Source organism: Emys orbicularis, chromosome 7, assembly GCF_028017835.1.
Source record: "Emys orbicularis isolate rEmyOrb1 chromosome 7, rEmyOrb1.hap1, whole genome shotgun sequence".
Classification (NCBI taxonomy): domain Eukaryota; kingdom Metazoa; phylum Chordata; order Testudines; family Emydidae; genus Emys; species Emys orbicularis.
This window is the reverse complement of record NC_088689.1, coordinates 102,473,258-102,491,952: the sequence shown is the minus strand read 5'-3', so window position 1 is coordinate 102,491,952 and position 18,695 is coordinate 102,473,258. Positions and strand designations below refer to the sequence as shown.

The following is an 18,695-nucleotide window of genomic DNA, read 5'->3' as shown; positions in this document are numbered from 1 at the left end:
TGCACTGTGCAATCTTGTAACTTCCTTCTGTGGCTTGATTTTTACTTACACTTAAGCATTTAAAAATACTGCTTTGCTTCTCATATCCTGCTACTGCGTTTTTGATCGATTTAGACTTGTCTGCTTCATCAAGAAAGGTTTTCTCGTGCTTCGTTTGAAAATGTCGTCAAACACTTGATGTGCAACAAACAATACTTTCACAATAGAAAGCATAAACAGCACGGTCCTTCTTTTGAATAAATCCAAATGTGTCTGTCCAAGAAGGCTGAAATGAATGGACATCTAACTTTGCTTTCTTAGGAGCTGACATTTTGTCAAATATACCCCTCAACTTACAGTGGGGAAAAAGAATCGTGACAGACGGCACGCACAACATCAAATGCAATGCAGTGTTCCACGTGACGTGATAGTGATGTAAGCAGTAAATTAGGACTTAGAAATATCCTAGTACAGTGGCGCTGGAACAATTTTTAAGGTGGGGGTGCTGAGCTGCGCCCCCTCTTGCCCCTGTCTGCACCCCTCTCTACCCCAGGATGGCAGCAGAGTCCCCGGGACTGGTGGCCAGGACCCAAGGCTGGCAGCGGGCTGAGCAGGGCCGGCGGACGGGACCCCGGTTTGCAGGGGGCCGGTGGACGTGACCCCAGGATGGCAGCAGAGCCCCCGGGACCGGTGGCTGGGACCCAGGCAGCGTGAGTGCCACTCAAAATCATCTTGCGTGCTGCCTTTGGCACTCGTGCCATAGGTAGCTGATCCCTGGTCTAGATATTTGTTTTTTCCTGATCCTCAGATGACCTGTTGTGAAAGCAGCATTTCCACAGTCAAGTTCTGCTTGCATGGCTGTCTTTCATCTTTAACTTCCTCATTGTCGCAGCATCTGTACTTTTAAAAAACAAACAAACAAACAAAAAAACCCAAACCCCCAGTCTGACACTAGTGCACCAGGAGTTTTTCATATGTGCAATGTGGTCTGTACAGGTTCTTGGGGGGGAAAAACATGGCATGAAAGCCTTCTTGCCTGTGTAGTCACTGAGGGCATGTCTACACTGCAGTCAAAGCCCAGAGTCAATAGAACTTGAATTAGCAAACCCTGCATTTGTTAACCTAGAGCTTGAGTGTCTACACTCATTTGTAACTCCAAGTTAGGGGTTGTTGAATGCTGGATTCCAACCTGGAGCTCCAGCATCTATGCTGCATTATGCAGGCCTGAGTCCAACCACCCTATCCCAGACTTCCTAGCGCCCTCCCAAAATGGGGCAGCTCTAATCCTTTGTTCATGGTGCAGTGTAAGAAAACTTGACTGTCCACCAAACTTGACCATCTAGAGGAGGGGTCGGCAATCTACGGCACGCGAGTCGATTTTGATTGGCACGCAGCTCCCTGCCGCGGTCCCGGCCCCCAGCCCCACTCAGCGCCCCCCCGCCCACAGCTCTCCCCTGCGGGGGCAGGAGGCAGAAGCTTGGTTCTGCGGCAGCCAAGCTTCCCCCCTCCCCCGCTTCTTCCCCCAGCGTGGTGCTTTCCTGCTCCTCCTCCTCTCCTTCCCTGCGCCAATCAGCTGATGGCCCTAGCGAGGGAGAGGGGGAAGAGCGGCAGCGTGCACACAGCTCTGTAGAGCAGGCAGAGAGAGGTAGGGACGGGCCTTGGGGAAGGGGATGGAACAGGGCATATCCCTTCCAGCCCCCTGCATGAGCCGCTCAGGGCAGGGGGCTGGGAGCACCCCCACAAGCCGAGCACCCCAGCCTTCTGCCCTGCATCCCCCACACCCCCCAGCCCTCTGCCCTGAACCCCCCACACACTCAGCCTTCTGCCCTGCACCCTCCATACCCCCAGCCCTCTGTCCTGACCCTTTAATCCCCCTACACCCTCAGCCTTCTGCCCTGCACCCCCCACACCTCCAGCCCTCTGCCCTACACCCCCCCACACACCCCAGCCCTCTGTCTTGATCCCTGAAACCCCCCCCACACACACCCCAGCCTTCTGCCCTGAACCCCTGAAACACGCCCCCCCCAGGTCTGGGGTCCCGGCCGTAGGCCCTGTTCAGCCCACTGCCGGCCTAGGTGAACAGAACCCCAGGCTGGCAGCGAGCTGAGCAGGCTGGTGGCGTAAGATCAGCATTTTAATTTAATTTTAAATGACGCTTTTTAAACATTTTGAAAACCTTGTTTACTTTACATACAATAGTTTAGTTATATATTATAGACTTATAGAAAAAGACCTTCTAAAAATGTTAAAATGTATTACCGGCAAGCGAAACCTTAAATTAGAGTGAATAAATGAAGACTCGGCCCACCACTTCTGAAAGGTTGCCGACCCCTGCTCTAGAGGACAAAGATAGTCAGCCTGTGGGATTGTGGGTACTTTTGGTGGATTCCCAAAGCACAGATCCAGTGGGGCTGCATCTACACTGCAAAGTGCTAGAACTTGAATCCTGGGTCCTGGCTTGACCCAGCCTTGGACTTTCCATCCCTGTGGGGTCCAAGCCCTGGGCTAGCGTGACTTGTGTATAGTTGGAAATTGGGTTGGGGGGTAGGCTTGAGCCTGAGTTCAAACCCTGGGCTTACAATGCAGTGCAGACATACCCTGAGTAGCTGTCCTCTACTGCATGCACATGAGAAATCAGAGCAAAACTGTAGCATTTCAGGAACATCACATGAGGAACTGCAGGATCATAAACCAACAAATGGATTATTCACCCGTGTAGAACATTTTTATTGGAGTCAGATGTAATATTGGTAATCCTGAATTACCAAACCATCCAGTCAATACAAGTCACTGAATGATGGTATTAGTTGTTCACTAGTAACTGCTCCCATTGGCCTGCAGTAAACCAGCCTGTTTTGTCAGGCTTTTTCACTATAATGTAGCAGAATTACTTGCTTGATATACCTTTATTTTACTGAGAGACCTGCTATAAAATGATGCAACTACTGGTACAGTAGCTGTATAATAAGATTCCAGGAATGTTACTCTGAAGCCTAGACTGTCTGTGAGGTCAGTGTGAAGTGATGGAAGCAGTTACAAGCATGGCTGTGAGCTCTTTTGGTTCAGAATATCACCAGGTTCGATCATCACTGGGATTTGCCGCTTGTTATCTCACTTTTAAGTTCTCTACGATATTACATGCCTTCCTGTTGCACAGCTGTATCTATGCCTCGCCAAGAGTCCTACATCACTGTGATATCAGAGGTAACTCAACCAATCACCTCCCTTACCCTACAGGTAATTTACATGCAACAATTTCATTGGTAGTATCACGGAGACTGCACAGATGGTGGATTACTGGGCCCAATTGCCACATCCATGTGGCAGCAGGGGCTTTCAGCTACTAATATAATATTACTGGGCTAGACGTAACTTGTGACAGCAGCAGTCATGGATGAAATGGGGGGGCAGATTTTCCACACAATTTCCTGGTAATGTGAGTTAGACCAACTGCCTGGAATCTACAATTTCACCTGATGATTGTTTCCCAAATAATCTCAATTATTATTCAGATTACAGAACTGTACATTACCAACTGTATGAAATCACTTAATTTTCTGGGTTTGACAACCTGTCATCGGGCAACCCTGCCTGAAGTGCCCTCCCATGACAGGCCACAGCACAACCCATGTGCCTCTACACCAGGCTCTTGATTAAATAACACCCCTCCTTGGGGCCAGTTTATTACAAAACATAGTCCATATCTCCCCCACTCCCCAGGAATCTAGTTCTTAAAAGACTGCTCTTCCCGGCAAGAATGCCTCCAGCCTCTCTGCTGGGAGTGCATCCTCACCATACTCCAGTGTCTTCCACCACACATAGGCTCCTATTAGCCCTCTTCTCTCCCTCTGCCAGGACAGCCGCCCCAGCCTCCCAGCTGGATTAGAACCCCACGCTTCCCAGCAGGAAGCCCCACACACCCTACTGGGAGATCAACCTTGCCCAGGGACCATCCCTCTCTCCCCCTGCTCCTCTCGCTGTTCCCCTAGATCCAGCTCTCCACTGTGGAGACATCAGCGGGTATTCTGTTCTGCCGCTCCCTTGCCTTCAGTCTTGTCTGGCCCCCTGACTCTAGCTTGGGGAGGTCAGCCAGCAAACCCCTCTTGCTGCTCTCCCTGCCTTCAACCTTCCCCCAGGAAACACCTTCCACAGTCCTCTGGTAGCTCTCACCTGCCCCTGACTCCCATTCATCCAGCTCTGATTCATCAGCCTGTCTCCTCTCTGATTTGTCCATGATCCCTTAGCCCCAGGTGCTGCTCGACCCTATTATTTGGCCAAACTCAGAGCATCTGTTCTAGCATGGGGGCTCTGGGCCTCCCTCATTGACAGGGTGCAGCCACCCTGTGACACAGCCATCACAAGGCAAAGAGACCAAGAAAAGGATGTCCATGGAGAACTTTTCCTGGGCACAGAACAGTGGCCATATGTGAAAGAACTGAGTTCAAAAGCAAATCTACACACAGACCTATCAAAACAAGTGAATACAGGTCTGGCATACACTAAGCTGTGCAGCTCTTAGCAGTATGCAGGGTTAGCGTTTTAGGGGCTTTATTATTATTTATTTACTGTTTCTGAGTAAAGGTTGAAATTAACCAGAGATACATTTACCACTTCAGTCCATTTTATAGCAACATTCTGCTGGAGAACAGCTTCCAGCTGATGATGAGTTTTAGGGCATACACCCTAGAATAACTTTGCAGACCAGTACATTTGGTCATTGTAACTTGCTGAAGTGAATTAAAATGAAACCAAGAGAGCGGCAACATTAAACAGCCCTAGATCTGGAGGTACTGATAACATAACCTAAACAGCATGTGTAATTCTTGCCCTACTTCTATTTTGCTGAATACAGAACGAGATGAACTGATATGAACCAAGATGGCCAATAAAAGCTCATCTTGCTTCATTATTGATGATTTGTTTTTAACTGAAACTTTTGCCTAGAAACAAGCAGTTTTTGACTGTGGGAACATAATGGGGAAAGCTTAATAGACCAAGAAGCTGCAGAAAATGACGCATTTATCTGATACCGCTAAGGAGATGGTCATTTAGGATTTTAAATAGGTGCCCGATATGAATTTTTTTAATGTAATTAAATTATTTATAGGTGAAACCAACTTGGAGAAGCTTTTGCCTGATAAAAAATACATGATTTTTAAAGGCCTCCATGTCTTAAAAACATAGATTGCATGACTGAAGACATTTTGCAATTCTCGTTTAATTGCAGTAAAAACATGGCAATAAAACATCACCCCTTTCATCTGGCAAAAGTTATTCAAATCTAAGGACAATGGTGAGGGTGCTTGGTAGCTTTTGAAAATCAGGCTATTTACTTATGGTCTGATTTTCATGTGCTCAGAACCCACAGTTGAGGCCAAGTTTTCAGAGTTGAGCAGCAGCTCCCATTGTGACACTTGGTGTCCAGATTTTCAAGAGCTCAGCATGCTGGGTAAATGGGAGCTGAGCTATCTAGAAAATCTGGCTGCTGCGGTAGGTCCTCAGCTGTCTTGAAAATCTGGCCCTTAATTTCTAGATACACGTGCCTAGCTCTTGATAGCCAAGAGAGAATGTTTTTTAGCTAGGGTACATTCTCCCCAGAATCCACTGAGAACAGACTATATCCAGCCATAATTTCACTACTTGGTGTTTTGGATCCAGTAGATTCTCTTCCCCCTGATATAACATAAGCAGCTGGAGGGTGGGATATCTTTCTGGTGGAAAATACTATGAGAACAGCTGTTCCTATGATGTTTTCAAGGAAAAACCACGGAAACAGCTGGTTCCCTTGCGTGACAGTGAGAATGAAGGTCAAGTAGCAAGAAGAAACTAAAAAGAAACCAAGAGCAAATATAGAAAAATTGGCAGACCGTGAAAAGGGAAGAGAAACAGACGGAATGGAGGAGACAAATGAAGCAAACACAGAAATCTAGAAAACGCTGTGAGAATTTAGAGTAAATAAAGGGAAGGGAAACTGAATTGGTCAAGTCCTATAGAAGCCCCAAGGATTGCTCTAGAGATAAGTGTTCTGTGTTCGTGAGTAAAAAACCTAGGTCCCCAGAGGCTGCTTAATGCAGCAGAGGCAGCAGCATGAGTCTGTCTGTAGGTAGTAAGAAATTGAGTCCCTTGTACTTCTCGACCACAACTGTTAGCCAGTGAAAGGTATTTAAGTGTGAAATGAGCCCTGTTTGGCTTTCCGTGTCTGTAAGGATGGGGGGAGGGGAGGAAGGGAGGAAGGAATTAGAAATAACCCGGGCCAAATTCCAACCTGGTGCAAGCAGCAGAAACTCCAGTGAGGTCAATGGAGTCATTTACATCAGGTGTGCGCTGTGGGGGTAATAAAATGTCTGAAGGTGGAGAGTAAATGAGAACCAGAAACAAAAGTAAGAAAAATTATTTATTTACCAATAAAAAAAGGAAAGTTGCACTTAGAAAAATTCATGCTATTCTGCAATCAGAAATAATTAGGATCCCAACCTGAGTTAAAGGGTCAGAATCATTTGTCTGCCCACTGCAATGACTATTTAGTTAGGGTTACACCATGAGGACGTACTATATTGCATAGTACTATATTTTGCTACCTTTCGCACATGCGATAAACTCAAGGTGCGTATATCAAAGCCACTCTGATATTTATTTATGGTAATTACATGTTCAGAAGGGTTCCACCTGCAGTTTTACTGTGTTTTTTGTTTTTGTTTAATGGAAGAAAGTCTTTATTTTAAGCAGTCAAGCAATGATATTTTACCAATCAACACATTGCAATACAATATTGAGAATATTTTATAATACAGGTACAATCTGATATTCCTTCATTAATTTTAACAAGACAAATTAACTGTTGGGGAAACTTGTGCTAAGTGCCTCATCTCACAGCTGCTCCAACCTACATTTAAATATATACAACAAGTCATTCAAAGCAGTATTTGCCAGAAATCTTGCAGAAAAACTTTGACCAGAAACAAAGCAAGAAAAGCTTAATATTCTTCTATGTTGCTTGTATGTATATATTCTGCTACTAGCAATACAGAAAAATAGTAACTTTGTTGCTTTGTTTCTGGTTAAAGGATAATTCTTATGTAACCTACAGTAAACAAGATAAGTCTCTAAACCCAGTTATTCATGTATTCATAACTAGAAGAGAGGATTATCAATTTAAAACTGTAAAGGAGTGCTGCTGCTAACTCTCCTAAAAGCTTACACTTTGGGCCACAAATGTGCAAAATAATGTGATAACACAAGAAATATATTAGTATCAATTTATATCGACAAGAAAGTTAAAATGCAAGGACACTAAAATCCTTCTAATTGCAAGTATGATAAATTAGAAGTAAAATGATTAAAATACTTTAAGCAGCAAAACTCGCAATATACAACATTGCCAGCAACAGTATGCCCTCCAAAAAATTTTTGCTTCCTGTGCCAGCAGGGAACATGAGCCCTTGAGGATCTTTTTCTTGCTATCTCTTTAAATTTATTACTTAAATTTTTTTTTTAAGAATCAGTCAAACTCACAAAAGCAAATAAGTGCAGAGATCAGGCCTTTTCTCAGAGGGAAATTTGCCCCTCTGTATCCTAATTTGATGGGTTATATGTGACTTAATAGCTTACAGGCCTTGCCTTGCCCTCTGTGCAGGGATGAACGTCACCCTCCGCCCTTAAGTTACTCAGTGGCGCCTAGCTATGGCAGCATTTTTACAAGTCTTTTCAGGATGTGCTAGAGCTGTGGATAATAATCATCCTGTATGGACTGGAGGAGAGCAGCGACTGAGAGTGAGAAACTAGGCAAAGGGACTTCTTGTGGGACCCTGCACCAAGGGGAGGGAAGGTTTATGCAGGCCCTTGTGATCCAGCGACAGAGAAACTGGGCCAATGAATACTTGTCAGAGAAAAATTGGGCAAAGGAAAGCTTGTTAATGTTTGTTCCTACTGGATTCCTGTCACCTTGGAAGAGGTGGAGTTTTTGATTTAGCTGAAGAGACAAACTGCTCCCTAGGAAGAGGGAAAATTAGGCATGGCCATCTTCACACAACATAAAGACATTCCACTACAGCAATATGGAATACAAATACCTAGCTACAACTGAGAGAGGTTAGGACAGTGTGACTGTGCCAGAAATTAAGACCCTTGGTTTCCATAGTGGAAATGACAGCAATTTTTGTTGGGAAACTTCTCATCCATCAAGAAAACACAAGGCACAAAAAGTGAGGAGTCCGAGATGCCTTTGGAGCTGATTCTATCGCTTTGTTTCCTGATGAATTCATTCACATTGCATATTTCTCTGAAGAACTCCAGTTTCTATAGAAATTGAGATGCCAGACTCTTCGAAGGCAGAGTCAATGAACTAGCAGTTAAGACGCTCAACCTTTCCACTAGAAACTGAATATTACATATTTAATAGGATGAAAATCCCAGGCACAGAAAACAAGTCATTTGAAGGAAACAGAAAAATGCTGGCTTGAATAACTTCAGCTTCTCCTTTTTGTGTCCAAGTTTAACTGGCTCAAGTGCAGAAGTACTTAGAGGAGGGGTCAATGGTTCAGATCTCTGAAATAAAATGAAAAGCAAAAAAATTAAGCTCAATTATGTAATAATTACAGTAACTACAAATTCCCTCTGCAATGGAATCAAAAGCTTCTGCCATGTTGGCCTAACGTAGGGCAAAGCTGGAAAGTGCCCACTTCCACCCAGCATGGTCCTTCACGGGTAGCATGCCAACACAGTCCTTCATAAGCAGACCAGTGCTTGTTACAGACTCTGGGAGCTGTCCAATGAGGGCCTCACTTCTAGCTGCCACTCTGCGTTTGGCTACCAGGGGCTGTATTTTTGCCAAAATCCCAGAGAGGAAAAAGAGATTTATTTTCAAAGATCTGTAAAGACTGTACATAAGTGAATGGGCCGATTTTTATTTTTAGCAAAAGTTGCATGTGCCAGTGGGCAAATAATTCATAGATTCTGAGGCCAGGAGGTACCACCATGATCATCCAGTTTGATCTTCTGATACAACAGGCCATAGAATTTCCCCAAAATAATTCCTAGAGCAGACCTTTGAGAAAATCATCCAATCTTGATTTTAAAATGGTCAGTGATGGACTGATTGCACAACCTTTGCTAAATTGTTCCAATGGTCAATTACTCTCACCCTTAAAAAACTTGCACCTTATTTCCAGTCTGAATTTGTCTAGATTCAACTTCTACCCATTGGATCATGTTAGATTTTTCTCAGCAAGATTTAAGAGATTATTATTAAATATCAGTTCCCCATGTAGACACTTACAGACTGTAATGAAGTCCCCCCTTTAATCTTCTCTTTGTTAAATTAAAATATGAACAGATCCAAAGTGCATTTTTCAGAAACCTCAAACATAGACCAAGTAAGGATAAAAAAGGTAAAGGACCCAGACTCTGAGTTAGCCATTCAAGTTGAGTGAGTTAGCCGCACGTACAGCTTATAGGCCGGAGCATGACGACAGTCTTGTGCAGGTGATAGGGCCTACTTCTCTACCTGACCTCTTACCACCAAGGTAAATTAAATTAGTCGCTGTTTTGTCTTCACTGCAAAATGGGGAAATGAAATCTCTATTACAATTTCAGTCAGACAGCCTTTGTGGTAGGTACATAACCCTGTGTGCGTACAAATGTTGTGGATGACTAATGAAACATATACCTATGTACACTCTGCTTATAAAGAGAGGCATCCATTGGGCAGAATGCAAGGTGTTAAAGGTTCCCATGGGGATCACAAAGAAGGAACATTCAGACTCTGACTTTCAGGAAGATGGTTGCTGTGAGCTAGAGACCCCAAATCCCAAACATAATGTAAAGGGGAAAAAAACCCAAAACCTTTGGATCATGTGTTTTTTCTGGCATGTTCACTGCCCAGGGCACTGAAACAAAGAAACTCCTACATAAATGCCACATAGCTGTCTCCATCGGGCATAGAGGATTCTAAGTAACATGATATTTCACAAAACCACAGCAACTGAAAAACAACTGTGTCCACAAAATGCCTACAACTCTCCCACACACGGGGCGGAGGAGTGGTGGGGGAGAGAAGCAAAGTCAATGGACAAGTGGTAGAAATCTGCAGGAGGAATCACTTGTGCATGTTTAGAGGGATGATGTACAATAACTGACAGAGAAACCAGCATGGCATGTTAATTCTGCCCAAAGCACAATTGGCTTGTGAAGCTCGGAAACAGATGACTTGTAGATCGCATGTAACAGCTGCAACACCCATTAAGATGTTCATTGCTGAGTCCTGTAGCTGTGTGCCTCCATCCTGAAGGAGGGATTTGATGTTTGGCAAAGGAATAGTCCTGGGGCACAAAGTGCCTTTTGCTGTCCCCGTGAAAACTCACCTAGATTTGATGAAGTTACAAGTCCCTGAAAATTGCTATCTGCACACTCTGTATAGCTGATTAGAAGCTAGCTGGTAAAATCTCTGAATGTTTCTTGTGCACAGAGTATGCTCCGGCTACACACAGCTCCCTAACAAAAGCAATTGCCCTGAGCATGCTTCAAGACTCGACTAAGCATCTCATGGTACGCTGCAAAGGGAAAGGTGTGCTGGACTGGGAGGAGGAATCCACGCTTTCTGGTCTCAACTCTCCGCTGACTGGTGTTAATGATTTTATTATGCACTTCATAGTCCTAACTTCTCAGCAAAAGCCCTCATACCCCCTACCTTAAAAAGCTTGCAACTATTATTTTGCCCCTCCCTTCACATTCTCCCAGATAAAGGTTCTTCTGGTCTTTGGGGCTTATTTGTTTGGGATGTTTGTTTGAACTTGTTACCCCTGAAAAAGGATTGAACTCAGGGTGACCCAGCTGCACGGCGGAGCCACGTGAACACCTGGGAGGAGGAAACGGAGGCAGGGAGTGCCTGCAGTGTCACAGGGCAGTCATGCCCCATGACAATGCCCCTTCAAGTGGCAAGTCCAAAACAAGAAGTGACTCCTTTAGATCCACAGCACAGAGCTCTCTCACTTTAGCTAATGGACTTTGGTTCCAATTTTGCTGGTGACCCTAGCAGACATTAGATATGATTCTAAATGATGGAATTTGGTTTTTTTCTCAATTTTCCTTTTTAAAACCCCAGGAAACCACGTACAAACACCCTACCTTAAAAGGCAGTTGAGGTTGCGGAGTGGAGCTCTCAAAAGCTAGGGAAATGTGAGAATTAAAGTTACTTAAGGAACCTTAATTTGCTCCCCTTGTATGTATGCATTATAGTAGGGTAAATACAGAATTACCTAATACTAGTTCAACAGTTCCCTTGCCTCACCATTGCACAGTATGGGGTGTGAATGAGGAAAAGGGTTGTAAGAAGTGAAAGAATGTTTGTAGTGCCTTAGATATGAGAGCTGGGACCTAGTAGTCTCCTCTTGGCTTCCATTGCTGGCTCTTGCACAGGCTTCTTGTGTGAATTTAGGCCAGACTCCTGAGGGCTGAACTAAGGTCGCACAGGGTTTTGCAATTCCAGAATTCCCTCACTTCTGAGTGCTTGACTTTGCAACCGTAGTGTTCATAGTGGGTTTTTTTTGTATGTAATACCAGGGAATGCTACTCTGTAGAAGGGATGAGGCTGACTGAGATGGTTGTTCTGACTTTGTAATTTTGAATAGGGGGCAGGGCACTCAGAGCAAGTATATGGATGCCTTTTTAATGTTACATTCATTTAAAAAAAATATAACTGTCTTTGCTGCTGCTTCTAGAGCTCGCCCATCTGATAGGGGGATGTGTATGAGGCTGTGCAGTGTCATGTGGGATTAGCATGGGGATCTGGCATACTATGGGATTACTACTGGCAGTTCCATGCAATGGTTTCGTCCACAGGTCTTCTTGAAAAGGGATTTGGGATTAAGAGGACATGTCCCCCTGTGCAGAGGGCCAGAGCAAGGTACATGGTATATAATTTAAATCCTATGTTGAGGGCATAAGTGTGATGGTAGTGGTATCCTGCTCTTGGGCTTGCCTTCTGCACTGTGGTGAATTTCAGCCAGAATGCAGCCTCTCAATGCTGCTGAGACATACATTTTGATCTTTCACAAGCTCTTCTACTCTTACGTAGAAGGGTAAATCAAAGCCTCTTATTTTCAAGTACCTTCCACATTGAGGAGTAGCCTTACACTGCTCGGGTAGGGGGAATAATACAGTTCTACCACATTTATCAAAGCAACCTGTAGTGCAGAATTGCCTGGGTTGGGCTTCCTACAAACAGGAAGAAGTGCATCCTGGGAAAACCACAGGGCACATTAAATGAAGTCTAACATCTCTGCTGCCACCTAACACTGTATTGGGTTAACAATAAACCATACCAAAAGCTTGGATAAAGTCTTTCATGTGTTAATAACTGACTGGCATAGCAGTATACTGCAAATGCAAACCTGCCTAGTAAAAAAGCTTTTGTAGTAGAAGGGTAAAAGTACAGTTTTCAGTCCCTTGACTGGCTTCGTGAGCACTGAGAAGAGGGAGTGGCTTTTCCTGAGGCATGCTCTCTATGACTTCACAGAGGGAACATACAAGGGGCCCCTCTTGGAATACCAAACTGTCTTCTATATGCCTAAGTCGTTTTTTGCACTTTGCAGTTAAAATCCAGTATCAAATTCATCGATAATCCCTAGTATTTATAATCTGATTCAAGAACAGTGTGAAGAATACACTTGTTCTCTACAGAGATCATACAGATAATCTTTAAAGGGGGAAATGGTCACTTTCTAAAAAAACATGATTTTCAGGCCCTGATGAGGAGTGGGGAGGCTGTTTGAGTGTGCACTGTCAGTCGGGTGGAAGGCAATAGGAAAAAATTTGAAAGGATCATAACTCACCTTCTTGTTACCTACTGTCTTGAAGCTGTCTCAGCCACTGGTTTCTGCACTCCAAAGGCAGTGATCAAAATATTCACAACTACTATAATGAACACCAGTCCAGTTGCAAGGTTATTGAGGAAATCCAGCCTGGCATGTTTTGCAGGGTCATTAAGGTCATATTTTACTTCAAAGGAAAAGAGAAAAGTGGTATTTTACTATCAAAACACATTTACACACACGGTAAAAAGCTTTTTATTATTTATCTTATGTAAATATATCTCATAGAGCTGGAAGGGACCCTGAAAGGTCATTGAGTCCAGCCCCCTGCCTTCACTAGCAGGACCAAGTACTGATTTTGCCCCAGATCCTTAAGTGACCCCCCCTCACGGATTGAACTCACAACCCTGGGTTTAGCAGGCCAATGCTCAACCCACTGAGCTATTCCTCCCCCCTAATATGTCTCTTTCCCCCTCGCTAGATGCCAGATGCCAGATACATCCATCCTGCAAAAAGGGAAGTTAGCATTGCAGCCAATGTTACGAAATCTAAGGGGATTATTTTCATTTGTGATGAATATGTAATATCCTCTTATAGTGTAAGAGCCAAATTCTGCTCTTAGATACATTTGTGCAGCTCCCAGACTTTCTATGTGTAGCTAGATGCAGAATGTGTCCTACAGAAAAGATATCCCCAACAATTGAAGCAGTAATATTTCTTACAGTACATTTAATTTCTTTCCTTCCAAAAGGAAAACTGTCATAATGCAAATTTTAAATATTTATTACTTTACCTCTAGAAAACTTGTCTTTACTCATTTATCAGAAGATCTACCAATGAGAGCCAATAAAGTCTAGCCTCTTATGACAGAATGGGCTGTACATCCTTTCTAGATAGCCCAATCATATCTCTCTCTTCCATCTGTTCCAGTATGAGATTTCTGTACCTGCCCTCTTCCCCATACCTAGCCACTGATGGCTATTCCTACAGCTTCTAGTTTTTATTTTTAGAAAGCAGGAGCATTACATCTGTTTAACAGAGAGTGAAATTTCAAAGCATCACAGCTTGCAGTCAGTCTTATTTTGAGCATCAGCTGTCTAAATATTGTTTTCTTTTGTTTGCTTGCACTTTTCCTTACTTGAACTGCTGAGGGGAGGACAAATAAGAGAAGATAAAATTAGATTGGTGTAGGCCTCATTTCCAGATCTTGTAAAATGTATATATGAGTAATATTAAATATGCATATGCTTGTGTAGGATTGTGTGAAATCGGGCAGGACTGTTCAGCATTATGGCAAGCTAAAAAATCTCCTCTGACCACTTTCTCTCTAAACGGGGGCTCTGTAATTTATGGCCTGATCCAAATATCATTGAAGTTGGTGGGCAGACCTGTCATTGATTTCAGTGGGCTTTGGATCAGGCCCTTAAAGAGAACTAATGAAAGGACATCTTACTCTAACTTTGGTTGGTAGTAAGATACATAAATTATATAAACAAAAGAAAGAAAAATCTGAATAAGATGTTAAGTACCATGCAGGCTGTGGCAGCAACAGTATCATAAACAGTATTACCAAAGCCCCTTGATGTGTAGTTTGCGAACTCTGCTATACAAATCAGGGTGGGGTTTATTTAGCATATGGGTAGGGCCCTACCAAATTCACAGCCATGACAAATGAGTCATGGACCGTGATATCTGGTCTTTTGTGTGCTTTTACCCTATACTGTACATATTTCACAGGGGAGACCAGCATTTCTCAAATTGGTGATCCTGACCCAAAGGAGAGTTGCAGGGGGGTTGCAAGGTTATTTTAGGGGGGTCATGGTATTGCCACCTTTACTTCTGCGCTGCCTTCAGAGCTGGGCAGCGGAGAGCGGCGATGGCTGTAGGCCAGGTGCCCAGCTCTGAAGGCAGCACCCCGCCAGAAGCAGTGCTGAAGTAAGGGTAGCGATACCATACCATGCCACCTTTACTTCTGCGCTGCTGTCTTCAGACCTCGGCGGCCAGAGAGTGGCAGCTGTTGTCCAGGTGCCCAGCTTTGAAGGCAGCTACACCACCACCAGCAGCACAGAAGTAAGGGTAGCAGTTCCACAACTCGTTTTGGGGTCAGGACCCCTACAGTTACAACACGATGAAATTTCAGATTTAAATAGCTGAAATCATGACATTTATGATTTTTTTTTTTTTTTAAATCCTATGGCCGTGAAATTGACCAAAATGGACTATGAATTTGGTAGGGCCCTACATGTGGGCATTGTGAATACTGAAGAACTACTGACCCCATTTGTAACTGAGTTAGTTTAAGTACAAATGGTTCCGTGAATCCCAGCTAGCCATGCTGAATTAGTTTATGACCCATTGCAGGTTTGCCCTGCGTCCATGCTAGTGCTGCCCTATAAACTCTCTCGATTCAAATGGCTTCTGGGATCTGTCCCATGGTTCTCAGCTCTGTTCCCAGAAGCAGTGTGTGGTGAGAGACATCCCAAGCCAGCCAGAGCACTGTGGGGCAGTAGTGGGGGGACTGTTTGACCATTTCAGCTATTCTGCACCTACACTGACACTAAAACTGTTGAGAGTTAACCCCGTATGCAACCTGAAAAAACAGGTTATGTAGCGTCGCTGGTAGCATGCTTGTAGTCATTTTGTGTGTGTGGAGGTGTGTCTTCTAACATCTCCTGGATCGCTGTAATGCATGGCAGTTCCAGACAAATGAACTACAACTCCTTTCTTGTAGTATTTAAGAATAGGGTTTCTTAAGGCTGGCTGCTGGTGGGGGGTGGAAAAAGACAACAATGTATATGTACCTAGAGGATCTCATGTGTTAGACATCAGGTTGCAGAGAAATGTCATTTTGATGATTCATCAAAATTGGGGGCGAGGAAGTAGGTAAAATACAGCTCCATCTATTAAAGTAGAACTCTGAGATTTCAGATGGAATTATAGTAATCCTATTTCATTATTACAGTACTAAGCATGCAGCTAACCTCAACCGTTCTTTAGTACAGTTATTCTTAAACCTTTTGTCATAGTAATCCAATCCCACTCTCATTTCAGGCAGCTTAAACTATTTCAAAATACTCTATTTTTCCCCATTCAAAAAAGTTGTTAATGCTGCCATGGCACCTTCAAGGAAAAGTGTGCAGAAAACCAGTCTCTCCAAAGGACAGGCCATGTGTAACCTTCCATGCAGTTTAGAACCAGAAGGAAACAGTGAACTTATTTCTCAAATAGCAGACCCATTCTGCACTTGCTTTGTGTTTGTGGCAGGGAATACTGGTCCTTTACAGCACGCTCATGGCCCAGCTGCTGGTTCAACCCAAAACAGGGGAATTCTTCAGAGTTCTCGTTCCCACTTCTGATGGGAGTTGGAGGCTCACAGCAAGGAATGATGGGAAGGAGTGCCAAGATATATAAGTCATGCCTTTGCCTCAGAGCCCAGTGAGACCACTCTGGGCCTCACCTGAGCAATTGGAGGAAGCTGCCTAAAAAGCTAGATATCTGGAGAAGAGAACCCTGGGAGCAAAAGAGGCCTTGAGCAAGGACGCATTCAGGGGAGGGTGGTTGGGTGTTGGACTGAGCACTTGCTGCCACCTCTTTCGAAGCCCAGGGTTGGAGTTTCTGGGAGAGGATGGGAGAAGAGTTGCTGATCTTCCCTAGAGAAGGGTGAAAACTGGCACACTCTGGGCCTGAACTATAACAAAGGGAAAGAGACTGAATAATGGCTTCGACTTCCATTACCCTGCAAGGGGGGAATGGGGAAGTTTTTGGTTAGCCAGAGAGCTAACCTATCTGTCCAACAACCACACACTGAGGCAGCAGCCATATCTGCATGTGAAAGGCAAGCTACCTTTACAGTGGCTCATGCCTTCATTCCATTTATACCAAGGAGGGTTCCCACTTGACTGCTTTTGATCTCCACAATGGTTAGTGCAAGGGTGCTGGAACAATTTGCATAGTGGGGGTGCTGAGAGCAATTGAACCAAACTATAAACCCTGTATAAAATGGAAACCACTTCAAGCCGGGGGGTGCAGCAGCACCCCCAGCATCCCTAGTTCCAGCACCTATGTGGCAGTGTGTCACTGGGGAAGAGCCTCTCAGATAGGAACACTCTAAGCAATTCAGAACTCTATTAGTCATGCCAACACTTGACACATCCGGAAACTCACAAGCAGCCAGTGCTGATCTTAAAGCACCAGCTAAATGTGCTGGCTGTACACCACTCTGTTTACCAAGTGGGCTACTGCACAGCTGCCTTATCTCTAGCTTCTGAACAGAGTTTGGGTGTAGCCCCCAAATAGAACACATTACAGGTTGGCAAAAGGTATGCGTTAGAGAAGCAAGGTCCACATCTGAAAGAAGATTGCAGCCTGCTAGCCAGATGTAAATGTTAAAAAGCAGTGTCTGCCACTGCTGAGAGATGGATTATTCAGCAGCAATGGGGCTCAAACCAGTCTCTCAGTAACAATCAATGAAGACATTAAAGATTTAGTTTCTGCCATGTATTCAGGCTGCTTTCTCTAACCCATCATCACTCCTGTCTTATCTGAATTGAGTCACAGCCAGTTAGATCTCTATTCCCCAATCTCCTCCAGACACTGGCAAAGGCACTCAACTCTCCTGGCTGGATGAGAAGAGAGAAACACAAAGCTGGGTGCCATCAGCGTGTTGAAGACACCACAGCCCATGCATCCTCGCTAGCTGGGAACTTCACCCTTGGAACAGGAGACTGCCTCCTCAGTTGTGCTTCACAGAAAGCTAATTAAGCAAAATAGTAGCCAATGAGAAATCGGGGGGGGGGGGGAGTTCTTTAAGTGCCCTGTGTGAACTGTGGCTATTGCTTTCCAGACTTCTCTTTTCTACATATGAAAAAACACAAATATCTTACGGTCTTAATTTCAAAAGAAGAGCCTTTAAAATCTACATGAGCAATGTTTATATGTATATGGTTGTCCGTAGCAAAGGGTTGATCTAATGCCTTCTGAAGTCAGTAGAACTCCCACTTATTTCAATGGGCTGTGGTGCAGACCCTTATTGAGGGGCTGTGGGTGAAAACCTAAGCCTCTCTTCTGGCAACTTGCATAAGCATCTCAAGTCAACTCTTGAAACTTGCACTGCAGATATTTTGGGTGTCTGTTTCCTTTTGACTAGGTGATTCTTATGAATGCTACAGCTCCAGATACAGGCCTTGTATAAAAACTTTGCAAAGTGATGCTGGAATCTCACTACACATCTCACTCCTGTGATGGCAAAGTATATGCAAAGACTATCAAAAGATTCTGATAGTGACAATGCAAATGATTCTACTTTCAAAAATGTTTTGGAAGAAGGCTGCATAATCCCTTGGCATGCTAAACAACCAGTGGGGCTCCTGAATGATCGAGATACAAAAGGAGCGCTTAAAGACGATAAAGTAATTGCGGAGAAACTAAATGGATTCTTTACTTCAGTCTTCAAGGCTGAGGATGTTAGGGAGATTCCCAAACCTGAGCTGGCTTTTGTAGGTGACAAATCGGAGGAATTGTCACAGATTGAAGTGTCACCAGAGGAAATTTTGGAATTAATTGATAAACTCAACAGTAACAAGTCACCGGGACCAGATGGCATTCACCCAAGAGTTCTGAAAGAACTCAAATGTGAAGTTGCGGAACTATTAACTATGGTTTGTAACCTGTCCTTTAAATCGGCTTCTGTACCCAATGACTGGAAGATAGCTAATGGAATGCCAATATTTAAAAAGGGCTCTAGAGGTGATCCCGGCAATTACAGACCGGTAAGTCTAACGTCAGTACCGGGCAAATTAGTTGAAACAATAGTAAAGAATAAAATTGTCAGGCACCTAGAAGAACATAAATTGTTGGGCAAAAGTCAACATGGTTTCTGTAAAGGGAAATCGTGTCTTACTCATCTATTAG

General features: G+C 44.0%; 1 protein-coding gene across 1 annotated transcript in view; it reads right to left on the bottom strand.

The window, feature by feature from the left end:
- Positions 1-8,470: 8,470 nt before the first annotated feature.
- Positions 8,471-18,695, bottom strand: part of NINJ1 (ninjurin 1) — a 34,750-nt gene continuing 24,525 nt past the window's right edge. Inside the window, exons 3-4 of the mRNA XM_065407874.1 lie at positions 12,807-12,972; positions 8,471-8,523 (exon numbers count right to left, since the gene is read on the bottom strand). Coding sequence (XP_065263946.1) covers positions 12,818-12,972 — 155 coding nt within the window. The 3' untranslated portion in view covers positions 8,471-8,523; positions 12,807-12,817. The remainder of the gene's footprint in view (positions 8,524-12,806; positions 12,973-18,695) is intronic.